Source organism: Gorilla gorilla, chromosome 5, assembly GCF_029281585.2.
Source record: "Gorilla gorilla gorilla isolate KB3781 chromosome 5, NHGRI_mGorGor1-v2.1_pri, whole genome shotgun sequence".
Lineage (NCBI taxonomy): Eukaryota > Metazoa > Chordata > Mammalia > Primates > Hominidae > Gorilla > Gorilla gorilla.
Window position 1 is genome coordinate 153,804,854 of NC_073229.2, and position 22,185 is coordinate 153,827,038.

At 39.0% G+C, this 22,185-nt stretch overlaps 1 protein-coding gene across 3 annotated transcripts in view; it reads right to left on the reverse strand.

Annotated features, from left to right (window-relative positions):
• Positions 1–22,185, reverse strand: part of ARHGAP18 (Rho GTPase activating protein 18) — a 136,696-nt gene that overhangs the window by 40,127 nt on the left and 74,384 nt on the right. For all 3 annotated transcript variants that reach the window (XM_004044668.4, XM_055391637.2, XM_055391639.2), the window contains exons 4-6: positions 20,207–20,270; positions 15,514–15,683; positions 1,545–1,710 (exon numbers count right to left, since the gene is read on the reverse strand). In XM_004044668.4, coding sequence (XP_004044716.2) covers positions 1,545–1,710; positions 15,514–15,683; positions 20,207–20,270 — 400 coding nt within the window. The remainder of the gene's footprint in view (positions 1–1,544; positions 1,711–15,513; positions 15,684–20,206; positions 20,271–22,185) is intronic.

Genomic DNA, 22,185 nt, shown 5'->3' on the forward strand with positions numbered 1-22,185 from the left:
TCCACCCTGCCCCCATCACTGAGTGGACGGTTAGCACCAAAGTGATAACTTTTTCCTTTATGACGTACATCAGCATGGAAATGAAAATCATCTGTGAACATGAAAAAGGGGATTATCTTGTGGTATGAGGACAGACATTGGATATTGTGACACTTAATCGAGATGCCATTCAAAAGAACGCCAGTAACCCAGTAAATAACTTTTCAGTTTGGGAATTCGGAAAAGATGCAATCTCAAGGATGCCAAGGGTCTAGGGTATAACATAAAATCAGTATCTTGCATAAGACAAACAGGTATTAAACAAAAATGGAAAGAAAGTCTATTAACAGTGATAGCCTTGATATAAACAACTTAATGTTTCTTTGACAGGATGCAATTCTAAAACATAACATTAAAAAAAAAAAACTCTCTGAGCAACTTTAAAAATCTTGGGCACTGACCCACAACTGTTTAAATTGTATTTCTATTTTATGTTTGGAGAAGGCTTTGTGATGAGCTTCTCAGAAAGCATCTTAAGTCTTCATTATCCACAATGGACTTATGAAAAAACAGAGCACCATTTAACTCAGAAATTCACCATCCTAGGCTTTAAGCTAAAATACTCAAAGGAACTAAGCACAGAATGAGGTCTTCTGGGGCCCAGCATGACAGGACCAGAAGGGAAGATACACTTCAGTCCTACAGAGTAATTGCCTCTGAAACCTAAATCAGGTGAATACTTGTCTTTGTGAATGTTACCACAGCAATTCAATAATCCTCATTCTTGGTTTCTCTTTAGGAGATACTTCTAAGGTTAAACAAGAGAACAAAGATTCCTAAAGTAAAGCCTTGTCAACAGAGAATTATGTGGATTTCAAGACCAATAAATTACTGGAGAAACAAAAACTGAAGACGTGTCTGTTCTCTATTATATCATTAAAAATAAACTGTTTATTTAATGGGTAAAGCAAGGTACTTACAAAAAAAACAAAAACAAAAAAACCACTCCATATTTCCATGATGAATACAATCTAGTGGTATTGTTTTGTCACAGTGGTGGTATTTTCTTAATAGGGGAAAGAATGTCTCTGCAAAATAGGTAAAATTAGAATGTCCAGGAACAAAGGGGCAGACTACTAACTAGCCCATTTATTTGCTATCCAATGACTAACCAAAAGTAGTCGCTTAGAATCAACTGTCTTAAAGTCATTTTTCAAGATCTGATTCTGGAAATAAATAAGTATGTGTACCAAATATGTATCTTTTTAAATATATAGTTTTTAAAGGAGAAAGCAAATGAGTTAAGAGTCCTTGCTTCAGAATTTCCTTCTATGAGAATTAAATTCTTTGACTATGCCTTTATTCTCTATAGTCTAGGACACAGTGTATCTCTATCCAGTTATAAAACTTTTGAAGGCAACATCTTAGAATATAAACTTTAGATGTATTCAAGTGTTGGTTTATTTTGCAGGTGTTTTCCCTGTCTCCCAGAAATACTACTAAAAAGCCAAGTCCATCCTTGCTATTTTAGAAATAAATCCAAGGGTTTATCATTTCATGATTACCTTTTGTTTTGATTTTCACAGCTTTTTGTTGTTTCAACTCAATACCCAATACATCATAGAGGGCAGTCAGCTCAATTAGGGCTAAATGGCAAACTTTCTTCATGTCCTGGGGTGCGAGGTCACCAATCCTTGTGGTACCCGTTTTGTCTTTTGGCAATCTGAAACTCTAAAATAAACATCATTAATATAGTAAAAGCTTACAGTACCTAACCTCCATTGTAATGCAGGAAGGAAAAACCAACTACAGAAAGAAGTTATACTCAGAATAAGTGATAAGAAAAGCCACAGAATTTCTCCAGTCAGAATGAAGAGTGATCCTGTCATGATGACGACCCCTAAAGCTGTGGAGTGTTCGGGAGTCAACTTCCAAAGTCTGACAGACAACGGGACCAGACCGCAAACTCGGAGTATTAATACCAGTGGCTCAGAGGACAAGAGAGACAGTGAACTAGGAGAAAAAGACTTCTAGTTAAGTGACCTTCAGAAAAGGAAGGCTAGAAGTCAAGCACAATCCATTAGGGGGAAGGGGAAGAAGAGGGGGGAAGGGAAGGGGAGAGGGGGGAGGGGAGGGGGAAAAGAAAGAGGAGGGGGAAAGAAAGAAGAGGAGAGGGAGGGGGAGGGGAAAGGGGAGGAAAGCGGGAAGGGGAAAAGGGGAGGAAAAGGGGGAGGGGAGGAGAGGGGGAGAGAAAAGGGGGAGGGGAGGAGAGGGGGAGAGAAAAGGGGGAGGGGAGGAGAGGGGGAGAGAAAAGGGGGAGGGGAGGAGAGGGGGAGAGAAAAGGGGGAGGGGAAAGGGGGAGGGGAGGGAAAAGGAGAGGAAAAAGGGGAGGAAAAGAGGGAGGGGAGGAAAAGGGAAGGGGGAGGGGAGGAAAAGGGGGAGGGGAGGAGGGGGAGGGAGAGGGAAAAAGGAGAGGAAAAAGGGGAGGGGAAAGGGGAGGAGAAAGCAGAGGGGAAACGGGAGGGGAAATGGGAGGGGAAACGGGAGGGGAAGGGGAGGGGAAAGAGCAGGGGAAAGGGAGGAGAAAGGGGAAGGGAAGGGGAGGAGAAAGGGGAAGGGAAGGGAAGGGGAGGAGAAAGGGGAAGGGAAGGGAAGGGGAGGAGAAAGGGGAAGGGAAGGGAAGGGGAGGAGAAAGGGGAAGGGAAGGGAAGGGGAGGAGAAAGGGGAAGGGAAGGGAAGGGGAGGAGAAAGGGGAGGGGAAGGGAAGGGGAGCAGAAAGGGGAGGGGAAGGGAAGGGGAGGAGAAAGGGGAGGGGAAGGGAAGGGGAGCAGAAAGGGGAGGGGAAGGGAAGGGGAGCAGAAAGGGGAGGGGAAGGGAAGGGGAGCAGAAAGGGGAGGGGAAGGGAAGGGGAGCAGAAAGGGGAGGGGAAGGGAAGGGGAGCAGAAAGGGGAGGGGAAGGGGAGGGGAAAGAGAAGGGGGAAAACAGAGGGAGAGGGTGAAGGGGAAGGGGGAGGTTGGAGGAGAGGGGGAGGGGGAGGGGACGGGAAGGCAAAGGGGGATGGGGAAGGGGGGATGGTGAAGGGGGTGGTGAAGGGGAGGGGAAGGGGGGATGGTGAAGGGGGAGGGGAAGGAGGGATGGGGAAGGGGGATGGGGAAGGGGGATGGGGAAGGGGGAAGGGGGAGGGGGATGGGGAAGGGGGAGGGGGAAGGGAAGGGGAAGGGGGAGGGGATGGGGAAGGGGGAGGGGGAGGGGATGGGGAAGGGGGAGGGGGAGGGGGAGGGGGAGGGGGAGGGGGGATGGGGAGGGGGAAGGGGGAGGGGAAGGGGAGAGGAAGGGGGAGGGGAAAGTGGAATGTGGAGGGGGAGGGGGAAAACAGAGGGGAGGGTGAAGGGGAAGGGAAGGGGGAGGGAAAAGGAGATGAGAAGGGGAGAGGGAAAAGGAAGGGGAGCGGGCAAGGGGAGAGAGAAAAGGAAGGGGAGCAGGGAAGGGGAGAGGGAAAAGGAAGGGGAGCAGGGAAGGGGAGAGGGAAAAGGAAGGGAAGGGGATGGGGGGGAGGGGGAAACAGAGGAAGACGACATGAAGAAGACAAGTAGGGGGAAGAGAAAGAGGAATAGTAGCCATGAGTGTAAGCTTAGAATTGCCAGGTACCCTTCACAAACACTTATGTATCTTTTAATTGTCACAAAAGCCAAGTAAGATTGGTCCAGAAAGGCTACAGCCCATTGGGGTAAGAGGGACACAAGGGAAACGAAGAGCATGGACTTCAGAGCTTACCAGTCACCTATCTACTTACTAGCTGTGTGACTTATGGCAATGGCTTAACCTTTACTTCTGTAAAATGGGAGATGGAGGGGGAGGGAAAGGAGGAGAAGGGCAACAAAAAGAAGGAAGAAGAGAATGGGCCACTGAATTCAGAGGGCTGTTGTGAGATTTAGTGCCCAGCACTGCCCAAGTGCTTTTATGTGGTTGCTACTGCAGGTTGAGTACACCTCATCCAAACTGCTTGAGACCAGAAGTGCTCTGGATTTCAGATTTTGAAATATTTGTATATACACAATGAGACATCTTGGGATGGGTCCCAGGTCTAAACACAAAATTCATTTATGTTTCACATACACATAGCCTGAAGGCAATTTTACAAAATATTTTAACTAATTTGAATGAAACTAATTTTGTGTTAAGTACTTATGTGTGGGATTTTTCACTTGTGGCATCATGCCAGTGCTCAAAAAGGTTCTGATTTTGGAACATTTAGGATTTTGGATTTTTGGATTAGGGATACTCAACTTGTATATTACTTTCACTGCTGAATAAAGTGGGACTAAGATGTTGCTTCATAATCACAAACACATAGTGGTGTGTTTTTCTGCCTTTCTCAAATATCATCTTTTAATATTAAACACATTAAACATAAGAAAGCAAACCACAAGATAAAAAGGCAAATTTCACTAGTGTGTACATTTAATACAAATTACAATTCCATTATGTTTACCTATTACTAAAACTGATCATTCTCTTACAGTTTGGGTTTACCTTTGAATTTTTCATTTAATTCAACTGCTGATTAGCTGATTTAACTGCATCTATTTTATTCCGTTTGCTTTGGTACTTCTTGCATCTTATCATTAACACTTCATCGTCTAAATGCAGGGCAAAAGACATGTCCTAAAGCAGTAATTCTCAAAGTGTAGTCCAGGGACCATTGGGGGTATCCAATATCCTTCCAAAAAGTTCAGAACTATTTTAGTAATTAGTAATGAGGCATTATTTTGCCTTTTACACTCTCATTCTCTTGTGAGTATACAGTTTTTCAGATGTAAATGAGTGCTACTGCAACAGACTGAATGCAAACGTAAATATGATAATCCAGCTGACTTCAACTAAAGCCAGACATTACAGACTCGCTAAAATTAAAACCATGATACACTTAATTTTCTTTAGAAAATATGGCTATTTTCCATTTTGAGAAAAAGATATTTATGTTAACTATAATATTGTTATATTAAATGGATTAATATTTTTTCAATTTCTCAATTTTATTTTCAGATATGGTAAGTGTCCATAGGTATAACCCACATAAACAGAAGGTTTTTGAGGCCCTTAATAATTTTTAAGTGTATGAAGGAGTTGTGACATGAAAATGTTGGAGTCAGTCTCCTAGAGCAATTCGTAAAACCTATGACTTTTAATAAGTGAGAAACTAATTCCCTTTAAGCAAACTCAATTCAAAAGACAGCCTTCAAGTACACTGTAAGAGGAAAGGGGTCTTTCTTAAGCGTTTGTAATGTGTTTTTTTTCCTAGGAGAACATCAAATAAACAGCAATGGACACCACTGAAGATGGGGCCTAAGCAAATTTCCAGCAGGGGGCAGGATGGCCTCCATGGGGCACTGCACAGGGCTCAAGAGAGCGGAGTCAGACTACAGGTGGCAAATGCTGTTTCCATCACTTACTATGTGACCTTTGGCAAACAATGTCCCCTTCTGTGCCTTGGCCTCCTCATCTGTAAAATGAGAACAACCGAACCTAACTTATAAGGTTGTGGTGAAGATCAAATGATAAATAGCACTCAAAAAGTATTACATATTATATTTTTTTCATGGAGCTTTTAAAATAATATCAACATTTCATGGTCTTCATTCTTATGTGTCATGGCAAGGTAAGAAAAAAATGATAATAATAATTCTCTTATCAAAAAACAGTTCATTTAATCCTTCAAAAGTCCTAATAAGAATTATTACAGCATCTTCTAGGTGGGGAAACTGAGACTCAGTTAAGTGCCTTAAACATGGCCACAAAGCCAGTGATGTCATGAAGATGCAAATTCAGTTCTCCTAAATCATAAGTTTTGTAACCATTCTGTTCTACTCCATTTTTCCCATCCACCAGAGTAGGCAGGGAGATATCTAGGTTGATAGGTGTTGATGTGGTACTGTGAGCCCCTCAAGGAGAGGAGCCACTTCTTAATCACTTCCGTAATGCTATTGTACCACAGACCTGACACACTACGGGTGGTCTGTCATGGTCCACTAAATGAATGGAGACACACATCCTACAGGGAGGCGAGCATAGAATCAAACTCAGTGAGGTGGAGGGCCATTGGCTTCGTGTTCCCCTGATTTTCTGTGATTTCTACTGAGTTTTCCTTTTTAAAAATCACACAAAACTGATCACATTTTTCCCATGTTTGGTCCTATATTTCTGATAATTGCTTCATTTTCTGAATGCTGAACCAACCATATTTCTTTTTTTTTAAGCCCTAAATGTTTCATTAAAATCAGTTGCTTTGGGTCTAATAAGTCAAACACATGTAATACAGCAGTTTAAAGCATTACCCAAGGTAAATGTTTACAGAATCCTGAAATATTATTAATTCAAACATTTGATTTACCTAGCGATATATGTCATGAGCTTATTTATTTATTTAAACATTGTGCTTAATGAAGGAGTTAGTTCTTTATCCCAATGTTTAATTCATAGCAGCAGCTTTAAATATTTATGAAGTTTCCTGTCGTTTTTTGTTTAGTTAATAGACTGAATGGTTCAGTTCGTTGGCTAAGAGAAAGCAGTGAAATTTCAGCAAGAGAAAAGTTTTCTACCTCTTGAAAAATGTGTTTAAAGAAAATAAGAAGACTGGGCATGGTGGCTCACACCTGTAATCCCAGCACTTTGGGAGGCTGAGGCAGGTAGATCACCTAAGGTCAGGAGTTCGAGACCAGCCTGACCAACATGGTGAAACCCCATCTCTACTAAAAATACAAAAACTAGCTGGGCATGGTGGCAGGTGCCTGTAATCCTAGTTACTCAGGAGGCTGAGGAAGGAGAATCACTTGAACCCAGGAGGTGGATGTTGCAGTGAGCCGAGATCGCGCCATTGCACTCTAGCCTGGGCAACAAGAGTGAAACTCCATCTCAAAACAAAAAAAAAAAAAAAAAGGAAAAAGAAAAGAATAAAAATTTTCAAAAAAAAATATAAGGTCATTGATTCCCATGTGTTACCATAAATTAACTAGGTAGCTTTCCCTGGCGTGTTGCTCTTTTGTAGGATTTGCATGAGGGGCCCCTTAGGCATTTCATCACTAATAATAAACTTGACTTTTTTACTCATCAGATCACTCTAGCTTTGACTTGGAAAGCAAGAGAAAGGCTTCAAAAGCGTAGTCATTAATGTCAAGCCTCAGCATGTCAAGTTACCTCTCTAACATGTTTCCATGTATGAAAAATAGGGGTGTCTACCTCCTAGAGGTCATCTAATAAATAAAATAATTACAGAGCATAATTTCTGAGATATAACGTGTATACACTAAGTAGCTAAATTTTCAAACTAAAGCAAATTAAAGGTTATAAAACCTGATCTCCAAATTTAAGAGGAGAAATTTGAATCCACGATGAGAGATCATAAAGAATTGACAAAGGCTGCTCGATGCTGTGAGGAAAAGGAAGTGAATATGAAATGAGGTCAACAGAGAACAATGTATTACATAAAGCCTACTGCTTATTTACAGAAGTAGAGGAGCATGGCACAGAAATGGAACTTAAGGTTTTATCTACTTAGACACCTGCCTCAGAGTAGTGAATACAAATCATACTTTTTCAACCATGGGAAAGACTTGTAGAAATTTAACAATGAGTCCATACCTTCTAGAAGACAAACGGACTAAAAAAGAGTTTGTATAGATGAGTATATGCACAATTGCATAAAAAAATACATGGACAGATTAACAATAATGTCTAAAGCATGCAACCTAAATCAAAGGTGATTTCATATATTTATTTGATCTAATATAAGTTCACGATCAGGAAAGACTGAACAGGAAAACTGATCTTGAGCTAGTCTCTGAAGAATAGATTAAAGTTTCCTTGGCGAATATGGAACAACAGAGGGGTAGAAATGGAGAGGTCATTTTAAACTTTGGGCACAACTTGAATATAATTAAGAAGGTAGGTGAAGGTAAATTAGTTAAACAGAGAAGAAAATGGCAGAGTGAGTTTTGTTTTGAAAGCTCTCAAGTGGAGATGAATTATATTTCATTCCACTGTTTGAGTCAACAACTTAAAAGCCAACAATGCCTTCATTTTGTTTAATTAGATTCTACTGTCCTTCAATTTAAAACCTTTCCATATTTTGTGATGAAGACTGTCACTTTGAAAACATACTTATCGGCCACGCACAGTGGCTCACACCTGTAATCCCAGCACTTTGGGAGGCCGAGGCAGGCAGATCACAAACTCAGGAGTTCGAGACCAGCCTGGCCAACGTGGTGAAGCCCCGTCTCTACTAAAAATACAAAAAATTAGCCAGGCATGGTGGCGTGTGCCTGCAATCCCTGCTACTCGGGAGGCTGAGGCAGGAGACTCACTTAAACCCAGGAGGTGGAGGTTGCAGTGAGCCAAGATGGTGCCTGGGTGACAGAGCAAGATTCCATCTCGAGAAAAACAAAAAACACACACAAAAAAACCATACTTTTACTGAGGATAGTCTGGCAGAGTGGATCATCATTTTAGGCCACACTTGCATACTCTTTTACTTTTCCCATTAGGTATAAACACAGATTTTCAAAAATATACAAGAAGGCCAGGCACGGTGGCTCATGCCTGTAATCCTAGCGTTTTGGTAGGCCGAGGCGGGTGGATCACCTGAGGAGAGGAGTTCAAGACCAGCCTGGCCAAGATGGTGAAACCCCATCTCTACCAAAAATACAAAAATCAGCCAGGCATGGTGGCGGGCACCTATAATCCCAGCTCTTTGGGAGGCTGAGGCAGAAGAATTGCTTGTATCCAGGAGGCGGAGGTTGCAGTGAGCTGAGATCGTGCCATTGCACTCCAGCCTGGGCGACAAGAGTGAAACTCCATTTCAAAAATATATATATAATATTTTTTTATATTTATATTTATATTTTATATATATTTATGTATAATATATATAATATATATTATATATTTATGTATAATATATATATAATATATATTATATATTTATGTATAATATATATAATATATATTATATATTTATGTATTATATATAATATATATTATATATTTATTATATATTTATATTTATATATAATATATAATATATAACATATATTGTATATAAATATAATATATATAATATATTATATTTATATAAAATATAATATATATTGTATATATTTATATACAATATATATTTATATAAAATATAATATATAGTATATGTTTATATACAATATATATTTTATATAAATATATATTATATAATATATATTTTATATAATATATATTATATAAATATATATTTTATATAATATATATTATATAAATATATATTTTATATAATATATATAAATATATATTTATATAATGTATATTATATAAATATATATTTTATATAAATATATATTTTATATAATATATAATATATAAATATATATTTTATATAAATATATATTATATTATATATTTTATAAAATATATATTATATAAATATATATTTTATATAAATATATATTATATAAATATATATTTATATAATATATATTATATATTATATATTATATTTTATATAAATATATATTAATATAATATATATTATATTTTATATAAATATATATTACATATTATATATATTATATTTTATATAAATATATATTATATATTATATATAATATATAGTATATATGTATATACAATATATATTATATATATTATATATTATATATATTTATGTACATATATACTATATATTATATTATATATAATATAATAATATATAATATATAATATATATAATATATTATATATATATGTATATTATATATAATTATATTTTATACATAATATATAATTATATATTATATATTATACATATTTATATATAATATATAATTATATATTATATATTATACATATTTATATATAATATATAATTATATATTATATTATATATTATATATTGTATATATTTATATATTATATATTATATATATTTATATATTATATATTATATATTTATATATTATATATTATATATATTTATATATTATATATTATATATTTATATATTATATATTATATATTTATATATTATATATTATATATTTATATATTATATATTATATATTTATATATTATATATTATATATATTTATATATTATATATATTTATATATTATATATTATATATATTACATATACATAAATATATATTTATATATTATATATTAAATATATATCAAATATATCTATATATACACACATATATATACACATACATACACACACACACACACACACACACACACACACACACACACACAGAAGAAAAGCCTGGAAACAATTCAGATGTCCACCATAGGGGGACTGACTCAATAAATTATGATACGTCTGTACAATGGAGTACAATGTATCTAATAAAAAGAAGTGAGAGCTCTCCCTCTCCCCTCTCCCCTCTCCCCACGGTCTCCCTCTGATGCCGAGCCGAAGCTGGACGGTACTGCTGCCATCTCAGCTCACTGCAACCTCCCTGCCTGATTCTCCTGCCTCAGCCTGCCCAGTGCCTGTGATTGCAGGCGGGCGCCGCCACGCCTGACTGGTTTTCTTATTTTTTTTGGTGGAGACGGGGTTTCGCTGTGTCGGCCGGGCTGGTCTCCAGCTCCTAACCGCGAGTGATCTGCCAGCCTCGGCCTCCCGAGGTGCCGGGATTGCAGACGGAGTCTCGTTAATTCGGTGCTCAATGGCGCCCATGCTGGAGTGCAGTGGCGTGATCTCGGCTCGCTACAACCACCTCCCAGCCGCCTGCCTTGGCCCCCCAAAGTGCCGAGATTGCAGCCTCTGCCCGGCCGCCACCCCGTCTGGGAAGTGAGGAGCGTCTCCGCCTGTCCGCCCATCGTCTGGGATGTGAGGAGCCCCTCTGCCTGGCTGCCCAGTCTGGAAAGTGAGGAGCGTCTCTGCCCGGCCACCATCCCATCTAGGAAGTGAGGAGCGCCTCTTCCCGGCCGCCATCACATCGGGGAAGTGAGGAGCATCTCTGCCCGGCCACCCATCGTCTGAGATGAGGGGAGCACCTATGCCCTGCCGCCCCGTCCGGGATGTGAGGAGCGTCTCTGCCCCGCCGCCCCATCTGAGAAGTGAGGAGACCCTCTGCCTGGCAGCCGCCCCGTCTGAGAAGTGAGGAGCCCCTCCGCCCAGCAGCCACCCCCGTCTGGGAAGTGAGGAGCGTCTCCACCGGGCAGCCACCTCGTCCGGGAGGGAGGTGGGGGGGTCAGCCCCCCGCCCGGCCAGCAGCCCCGCCCTGAAGGGAGGTGGGGGGGTCAGCCCCCCGCCCGGCCAGCCGCCCCGTCCGGGAGGGAGGTGGGGGGGTTAGCCCCCCGCCTGGCCAGCCGCCCCGTCCGGGAGGTGAGGGGCGCCTCTGCCCGGCCGCCCCTACTGGGAAGTGAGGAGCCCCTCTGCCCGGCCAGCCGCCCCTTCCGGGAGGGAGGTGGGGGGGGGGTCAGCCCCCCGCCCGGCCAGCCGCCCCGTCCGGGAGGGAGGTGGGGGGGTCAGCCCCCGCCCGGCCAGCCGCCCCGTCCGGGAGGGAGGTCAGGGGGTCAGCCACCCGCCTGGCCAGCCGCCCCGTCCGGGAGGGAGGTGGGGGGGTCAGCCCCCCGCCTGTCCAGCCGCCCCGTCCGGGAGGTGAGGGGCGCCTCTGCCCAGCCGCCCCTACTGGGAAGTGAGGTGCCCCTCTGCCCGGCCAGCCGCCCCGTCCAGGAGGGAGGTGGGGGGGGTCAGCCCCCCGCCCGGCCAGCCGCCCTGTCTGGGAGGTGAGGGGCGCCTCTGCCCGGCCGCCGCTACTGGGAGGTGAGGAGCCCCTCTGCCCGGCCACCACCCCATCTGGGAGGTGTACCCAACGGCTCATTGAGAACGGGCCATGATGACAATGGCGGTTTTGTGGAATAGAAAGGGGGGAAGGGTGGGGAAAAGACTGAGAAATGAGATGGTTGCCGTGTCTGTGTGGAGAGAGGTAGACATGGGAGACTTTTCATTTTGTTCTGTACTAAGAAAAATTCTTCTGCCTTGGGATCCTGTTGATCTGTGACCTTACCCCCAACCCTGTGCTCTCTGAAACATGTGCTGTATCCACTCAGGGTTGAATGGATTAAGGGCGGTGCAAGATATGCTTTGTTAAACATGCTTGAAGGCAGCATGCTCCTTAAGAGTCATAACCACTCCCTAATCTCAAGTACCCAGGGACACAAACACTGCGGAAGGCCGCAGGGTCCTCTGCCTAGGAAAACCAGAGAACTTTGTTCACTTGTTTATCTGCTGACCTTCCCTCCACTGTTGTCCTGTGACCCTGCCAAGTCCCCCTCTGCGAGAAACACCCAAGAATGACCAATAATAAAAAAAAAAAAATTAAAAAAAAAAAAAAGTGAGAAATGTTTCTCTATACTGCTATGGTATGATTTCCACAATACACCACTAAGTCAACAAAACAAAAATCAAGGTGGAAGAAACTGTGCATAGTGAGCTACCAGTTACCTAGGAGCAGAAGGATAAACCATGATATTAAAAGGAAAGAAAGTTTGCCACTAAGAGGAGGGATTGAATAGGTTGGTAGCTGAAGGATAAAAGCTAGATTTTTAATACACTTTGTTTTTTGACTTTACTATTGGACTATATAAGTATTTTACATACTTATAAACCAAAATGAAATTTCAAGAAAAGCAATCTCTAAAAATTGAAAATAAAATAAAGCAAATTAACCAAACCAGGTATGCAGTTGATGGCTTAATGATACAAAGAGTAACAATCCTAAGCAACCTAAAACACAATAATTTTACTGTATAAAATCCCTTTTAGGATGTACCCCCAAAACACACACACACACACACACACACGCACACACACACACACACACACACAGACAAAAAAAAGAAAAACAAGTTTAAACCATTTCTAGTAATCATACTGTTGATGGTAGTATTAGCATATTCTGAGAATGCTGTGCATTAACTTAGGATGAAGCAAACATGCAATTATGTGATATTCTAAATATATCATCTGCCATTTCCTGAGAACTACAATTCTCAGCATGGAAGACAGAAGATGCTCATGTATGTCTGTCCTCTGAAAAGGCTCAAAAGTAATGACCAGCTCAGAGAAATGAACACTTCTAGAGTCCTGATCATAGTCACAAAAGTCTATTTCTACTAAACGGAATCAGAGTTTCCTGCAGAAACATATCAGTCTAGGTCTGGAACAGAAAATACACCAGACAAGCCTGTAAAATCTTGTCCAGGATCACATCAAATATGAGTAAATCCATGAGTTAAGACTATTTTTACAAATATATATAATTCCGTGAGTTAAGACTATATTTTACAAAGCAAATTAAAACATTAATTGGTCACAGGTGAAAACTGTTAATAAGTCAACAATTTCTGAAAACAAATAGAAGGTAAAAATGACCACTTTCAGAAGGCTGTTCTCAAAGAAATATCCAAATTAATAAATAAAAAGAAAATATTAGATCATAATTTTGTAACCATTAATAAATTAATGGATCCAGGTATTGATCAGCAACAGCTGCTACATTGACAAAAAAAGAAAGCAAAGCGATATTATGAGCTTCCCAACAGAAAACACACAATCACTATCTGATGTAGTCTTGACCCCCCCCCTCCAAAAAAGTGAAACTGAATCTGATCAATTTAAAGTCAACTAATTAATAAGAAACAAAAGAACATATTAAACTACACCAGGGGACTAGTCAGAGGGGGAAACTCTCCACAATTTAATAACCACGTGTCTTTAATGAATTAATGAGGAGGGAGGAAGGAAAAATAGTGAGAGAGAGGAAGGGATAGAGGGAAAGGAAGAAAGAAGGAAGGAAGGAAAGAGAGAGAGGGAGAGAGAAAGAAACAGAGAAGGAGATTTAAAAATTCTTAAAAGATGTATTAACTAATTGCAATACAACACATGACCCTTATTTGGATCCTGACTCAAACTGTATAAAAAGATTATAAAATTATGTGATGCAATTTGAAATTTGAACACTGCTTAGATATTTGAAATTAAAAATTCTTAGCATTTTTGGTACAATAATGGTTATATGGTTAGGAGTTTTAAAATCCCCTCTTTGTCTTTTAGAAATATAGATGATAAAATATAATTCAGAGATGTATTTCAAAATAACACAGAATAGGGAACTGGGTGGGGGTATGAATAGGTCAGGATTGGCCATGGGCTAATGAATGTTGGGGCTGAGTGCTAAGTATTTGGGGGTTCAGAATACCATTTTTTTAACTTTTGCCTGTGTGAAATTCTGCATAATAAATGTATTTTTTAGAAAATACAAGATATTCAGTAGCAATGAGAACATTCACCACACAGAGCTTGGTTTCTAAATACAATTTGCTGCTAAAAAGTACCAGAGCTTCTTGGAGAAATGGATGCTTTCAAGTCTGCAGGGAGAAAATTACAAAGAGAGCCTGGAACATCTTGTGCTAGAAACTGAAGAAGCAATTATGGAAGACTGTGTCAGCCAGTAAGTGTAGAAGGAATAATAGAATTTTAAAATAGCCATTTCTTAAGCACCAGGTTAGCTGTTGTTTCAGGCAAAGTTACAAATGGATGGTGAAACCACTGGGCAATAGGCTTTATTGACATATAAGATATTTGCCCAGTCTCAAGGATGACAAATTATTATTAATTGCACATAGGAAAGGTATCTTTTTACAGTGGGGAGATCTAGTGAACATCTCTCCTTAGACAAGTTGGTGATCAAACTTCTATCACCAATAAAGGGACCATCTGATACCATGCATTTCTTCTGATGATGCAATCGAAGGCATAAACATCCTCCATGCAGTAAATGTGGCTAAAAATGTATAACTTGAATCCAGTCCTGAGGAAACAATCAGAAAACTGATTTGGACTCTTTGATAATATTGAAGAAAAGCAGGAGACTAACCTAGATTCAAGAAAACCAAACAGACCTGACAACAAATACAGTATATGACTCTTGCTTGGAACCCAAATGGGAGTGGAAAAGGGAGAAGCTATAAAGAACAATATTGTGACAATCAGGGAACTTTTGATATGACTATATATTAAATATGATTATCACTTCAGTTTAAATTTCTTAAGTATTAAACTTAAAAACAGTACATATAGATAGATATAGAAAAGAAAAAGAGGTTATAAAATGTTAATAACTGTTGAATTGATCTATGAAGGCCAAATGGTGTTTGCCATACTATTCTTTCAACTTTTCCGTGGGTTCTACATTTTTAAAATAAAAAGCTGATGAAAAATATATCCTGAGCCAGGTGTGATGGCTCATCCCTGTAATCCCAAGACTTTGGGAGGCTCAGGTGGGAGGATTGCTGGAGCCCAGGAGTTTGAGATAAGCCTGGGCAACGTAGTGAGGCCTCATCTTTCTCTCTGTCTGTCTCTCTCTCTCTCTCTCTCTATATATATATATATATGTGTGTGTGTGCGTGTATGTATATGTGTGTGTATATATATGTATATGTACATATATGTATATTTATAAAGAGTGTACTACGTACAGGTAATGTGGCATCATCGCCTTTGCTCTTCTGGATTTTCTCCTTGGAGCTCTCTTTCTGATTGAGTGCTTGCTCGGCAAATGATACCTCCAGGTTGATGTCTGTTTCAGGGGCAGGCGTCTCCTCAGGTGGGATCAGCTTCTCTTCACCAACAAGGTTAGATGCCTCCTCTAGGGGCCCGGGGGGAAAGAACCCAATTCATATGCTTTATTTATTTTTTTAAAAAAAATTCTAATGCATTCGCTACATAAAAACATTTGGGAAGAGTACTATTTTCTCTAGGCAATACTTAGCCGTTATTTTAATAATAAAGAGTATACTCAAGAATCCTATCAATGGTGCATGGGAAGTGGGCAGGGAGACTGTGGTGACTAGCAATCCATAGTTCAATTGTGCAGTCTTTGAGACCACAATCCTCAAACTGGGTTCCAATTCCAAAACATTGCTGGAAGATAGTAAACTTTTAATGAAAAACCTCAAAAGGTTTTGAAGTATTAATTGTTGTTTTATTCTACACTGAGAAACTAAAAGCAAAAAAAGAAGGAGGTGATGAGCAGTAATCTCTTGTAAAGCTAGTAATTTACCACTTAATTAATTTCCTCAGAGTGGATCAGATTCCTGGAATAAACTTCTTCCACACCCTGCATTTACTTTCTGGAATATTACCTACCTATCATAGTAAAAATTCCAAAACAAGAGTTAGTGCCAAAAAATGATCACTATGAGAGTCAGGTCTGGACGTACCTGGTACAGGAATGGTTGGGTTTGCACCTGATCATGACAAAGAGTATAAAAGTTCCTACAACTGTAAATACCAGTCAAATAATTTTCACATATTTACATCAAGGTTTCAAGGATATAGTAAGTTTAACTTTGTTTTGGCTTTTTTGGCTTGTTGTTAACCCTCCAGAAAGGAATTTACATTTAAAAATCTCTTTGCTGAAAACACCAGGTTTAAGCTTTGGAGAAGATACTTCCAAATTTGATTATTCGGTAAATTTTTTGTTTTAATGCAATTAACAGAAAAAAACCTAGAGCCAATAACCAAGATTACTGATTTTCTCACTGTTGACCTTTGAATCATAGTAAGAAGCTCTGAATTACAAAATACATCTATGCAGTGTAGACACATGCTTATAACAGGCTCACATACGAACACAACAAAGTGATGGAAGCTAAAGTTAATTTAAAAATTTAATAGATAAATGTCATAAATACATATATTAAGAGTCTGCAGTTCAGAAAAATAATGTTTATATTCATTTACATTAAAAATGAAAATGCCTGTTTTAATCAAAATTAAGTTTAGAAGTAAATATGAATCTAGTCTTATTCAGTCCCATTCAATATGCAGGGTAGACTTCGTAGGCATGAGACCTGTGCAGCCACACAGGGCTCCAGGCTTAGGAGGGTTCCACACTTGGTTTAATGCTCTGCTGTTACATCCTGAAATGTAAATAAGAGGCCCTATATGTGCAGTTTGTCCCTGACCTTGCAAATTACATAGCTGGTCCTGATGGAATCTCACAGTTAAGAAAGTAAGAATTTACCTGTGCCAATTCCAAAACTAAGAATACATTTAAAGCCCGTTGATATTATTAGTATTCATCTGCTGCCATGTATATTTATGTTTCTCAACAGCCTGTGACCATTTTTTAAATTAGAATACCTATACCTTTTGATGATTAATTTTTTAAAGTATCAACATGAATATCAAAGCACAACTTTAATTTTATTTTCCCTCTGGTTTATTCTCTTTTATGTTTTACTGTGACTATGTACACTGGTTTCCTAGGAAACTATTCTAAGAGGAAAAAAATGATTAGCCATTTTCTTAAATTAGAAGCTACCTTTCTAGCAGCTGAGTAGTTGTGGGCAAGAATTTCAAAACTACTCTTTCTTCTCACCACCTCCATGTCAGGGTTACAATAAATACCCCCACACTCACACCCACACCAACGGACTAGGCCGAATGTAAAGCTGAGTAATTATAATTAAGGTAGTACACATTTAACACACACATTTCCTTCAAAAGCATGGCAAAAAAAAAAAATACCGCATATCAAAGTTCTGGTTAAAATAGAAAATCAAGTTGAAGCAGAGCACAGAAAAAAACAGTTTCAGGGTTGAAGAGGGGTACTGCTACAAGAAATGGATGATTACTTGGCTAATAAGTGATGATTTAATTACCTACTCTCAATAAGAACAGAATGCTGAGATCAACCTTTTGGCTCTTAAGGTCCTAAAATAAATAACATTTCTGTCATCTAGTCTCTTTTTAAGTGCACAATAGCACTGGGTTACAAACATTTTGCAAATCTCCCTTAAGTTTTTCAGTTGTCCAAAATATCCTGAAATGCCTTCAAAAAATTTTTTTAACCACCTGACTTTAAGATTCAATTGCTTCTATTTAAAAAAAAAAAAAAGATTTTTCTTTCCTCTGTAGAAATTCAAAAGAAAATAAGAAGCTACACATATCAATATAAAAGTTTAAAAAATTATTGGGGCATTATTAATATTTCTAAATGTATTATTAAATATTGGGCCTTTAATAGAGTTTATGATTTAATGAAAAATGAACATATTACAGTGAATTAATTAATTTGGAATGTGACAACCCTTGCAACTATAAAACTTAACAACCTTTTCATTTAGAATAAGTATCATTGGCGGAACATGTTTAAAAACTCAAGTGTGGGGAAAACATTTAAAAGAGACTATGTCACCCATGCCTTCAAATTTTAATCAGAAACAGCCCCACTTTTGAACCTGAGACAATGTTTCCATGCATTTCATCCTGAACTTTCCAATGTTTGGCTTACACTGGTTAATTCACTGGCTAGTGAAAGAGCATGGCATTGCCCAGAACAGGTGCAATAGGGAATACTCAGTGACTTGGATGGCATCACACATTCTCTTGTTATTCTGATTGGAGGATCTATGCCCACTATGTAGCATTCCAGCAAAAGCAGATGTAAATCAAGCAGCAAGTTTGTCACATTTCACTTGCCTGCTGCAAGCTAGGCAGGAAAGTGCTCACATTATGAACTTGTCTTCCAGAACTTTTGTTGATATAGCCTACATCATGATCCCTGGCAAGGGAGGAAAACACCAAGAAAAGGACAATGTTTTCCTCAGCATCCATTCACTAACTGCCAGTCACTCTTCCCCAGAGCCCAAAACATATTGACATTGGCACAAAAAACCCATCTGTCTCTCCTGATGACCCAGCTCTCTAGCAGGCAGGGTAGCTATGCCAGCTTGCTTGCCACTTCAGCATCTGCAGGTACATAGATCTGAGAAAACACCTAGTGATTTCATTCAGATATAATGCATACAACTGAAGAAACATCCACAGAATAATAAAAAGCAAGTATTTTTATAAATATATATGCGTGTATATACATGTGCATGCATATTATCTTTAAGGCAGGGGTGCCAGAGAGAAGTTCTGAGAAAAGTATGGAAGGAAAAGATCCCATATGATCTTGAGTAATGTAGGATTTTTATAGGAATGTTGGGAACACTCCTCAGTCCTCCACAGTTTACCTAATACCCCTCCCACTACTACTTCCAAACCAAATGCAACACTATTAATGGCATGAACACTCCAGTTGCTAAATTTTAGGAACATAAACTTAAATCACCTTTGTTTTAGTTTGTTAAATAACAATTAAGGACTACATTTTTAAGCTTAAATCTATTAACTTCACTTAGAATATTTTCCCTTTCTGTAAACAAATGAAATAGCTATAAATTCTTTCTCAGTAAGTACTAATAAAGCCTTAATAGTAACTTTTGGCTGGGCATGGTGGCTCACACCTGTAATCCCTGCACTTTGGGAGGCCCAGGCAGGCAGATCATTTGAGGTCAGGAGTTCAAGACCAGCCTCGCCAACATGGTGAAACCCTGTCTCTACTTAAAAAAAAAAAAAAAAATTAGCTGGGCATGGTGGCACATGCTTGTAATCCCAGCTACTGGGAAGGCTGAGGCAGGAGGATCACTTGAATCTGGGAGGCAGAGGTTGCAGTGAGCCAAGACGACGCCACTGCACTCTAGCCTGGGAGACAGAGCAAGACTCCACCTCAAAAAAAAAAAAAAAGAAAAAGTTACTTTCTTCCATACCTCGAGTTTCTAATTCAGATCTGAAATAACAAATGTTAGCAGAGAAACATGAAAAGTAGAATTATAATCAATTTCCCATAAAAATCTTAACTATTTTAAAAAGTTTTCCTACAATATCTAAAAAATTACCCCATTTATGAATTAGGAGCTTGTGATTTAAGAACGATGCTGCAAGTTTGTTGGCTCAGGGACTAGCTGTGTTGCATTGGAAAGTGGCTTCACAGCTCTAAGCCTCAGTTCACTCATCTGTAAAATGGGTTAAGAACAATAACCATTACATGGTTTTCAAGTGTATTAAATGAGGTAAACATCTCCTGATAGCATCTGGCACATGATAAGCACTCAGGAAGATACGTATATGCATTTTGAATCAGAAAATAGGAATACACATTAAAAGAAAATTGAAGGCCAGCTATATGCTCAGCCTCACATAATGATCCACTTGAGACCTTACATTAGCATTTTAATAGAATTTGCTTACTAGAATTGAAGGTAATGTTTTATAAGACTGTAACTGTTATACTAATTAAAGGGGGGAAAAAAAAACAAGAGAACAGGTTCAACATACCATCTCTTCCTTGGTATTTGTTTTCATTTGTTCTAAGTGACTGCGATTCAGTGCCACCTGGAGCCTAAACATAGAAAACAGGCCATTTAGTCATCTCCAACTCAAAACCAGAGAAAATGGTATTGTAAATAATTTTGTTATTAATCTTTAAAGTACAAGAAATGTACTCAGAATTATAACAATCACAGTGAAAAAGGGGCACTAAGGTAATAATCAACAAGCAATCATCCAAAAAATATTTTATTACCTACAACGTGTAAGAGACAATAGTAGGCCCAGTGGGAAATATTAAAAAAGTCATGAGTGTGTCCCTGTCATCAAGAATGCTACTATTGAGTGGAGGAGAAAGGACAAACATGTTAAAAAATTAGTAGTAGCTATTAATTGACAAATGGATAAGCAAAATGTGGTCTATCTGTACAGTGGAATATTATTTGGCTATAAACAGAAATGAAGTATTGATACATGCTGCAACATAAATAAACCTTGAAAATACTATGCTAAGTGAAAGGAACCAGTCACAAAGAGCTACATATTCTATGATTCCATTTATAGCAACTGACCATAATATGCAAACCATAGAGACACAAAGCTGACTAATGGTCACCTAAGAGTAGGGAGGGAAAGATGGGGAAGGTCTGTTAATGGATACAGGCTTTCTTTTGGAGACAATAAAAATGTGCTAAAACTGATTGTAGTGATCGTTGCACAACTGTGAATATGCTACAAAACACTGGATTGTGCACTTTAAGTGGGTGAATTATGTGAATTATATCTCAATCATGCTGTTATAAAACTATAAAAGTACATGTCCCTAATGAAACAGAAATTCTTCAAGTTAAAAAAAAAAAGCAAGAAATAAATGTGAGATAAGTAACTAAATTACCAAACCAGCAATAAGACCTAAAACATCTGAAGGAATTCCTGTTTTCAAGGGGTCGGGGCAGTGACACCCAAGGAATGGGGCCTTCCAAAGGTTTATGGAGATGGTAAACCATGGCCGACTCTGCTCAGCAGTAAATGTGGCCAGAGAGTACTTCCCCCTTTCCAGGTAAGGCTTCAGAAGGAATTCAGAGGTCAGGAAGGAGAGTCTGGATCAACCACAGAAAGAGGTCTATTCAAATTATTTTAATAATATTGATAATTCTACTGTATTTTATCTCAGACAGAAAGTGGCCATTGTAGTCTCACCACACATTTCACCTCAAGCTGTTGTCCAAGAAGGACTTCATCCTCCACCTGAAGTCTAAAAAGAGCCTAGAAAAGCACTAGGCTAGGGACGTCTAGGCTATTAATGCACCACTTAGAGGTGGGGAAAACCCAGGAAAGTGTTACAGTGACTACCAAGTCACAGAAGTGGTACGTGGGTACCCAGCATCACTTTAATCCTCTGAAGCACAGAGCAGTCCCATTCTCCTTCCCTCCTCCCACAAGCCGGCAGAGGCTGGCCCTGCATGGCACAATGAGCAGAGTGATTCCAGTCTCACAAAAGAACACATATTTTGGAGCATGTGGTCGGAATTATTTTCCTTAGCAATTGAAGATGGCAGTACAGATGGTGTTCATTTCTGCATTATATTTCCTAGTGTCAGCAAGGCCTTCATGAGGAAGCATTTAACATGGAAGAGCTGAATATACACTCACTCAAAAGTAGAAGAACTGCAAGTGAAGATGGCTGGCCCAAGTTTGCTTGAGGGATGGGGGAGATAAAGCACTTTTCTAATGGGTGGCAGTGTTTCAATTAAAGGCATGCAGTGTAAGCAAGTTAACATTATTTTAATTTCCTTTTGCTAGTTCTCTCTTAATGACTCCATCAGATGATACAATCCACCAATTACCTTGGACTCAAACCATGTGGTTGTGACACTGCCAGAAACTTGCTGGAAAAATGTTGTTTCTAGCACCAAGTAGCAACATCCTCTTGGAGACTGGCAGAAATCCCACAATTTATATTTTGCTTAGGCTCAGCTCTCTGTTCC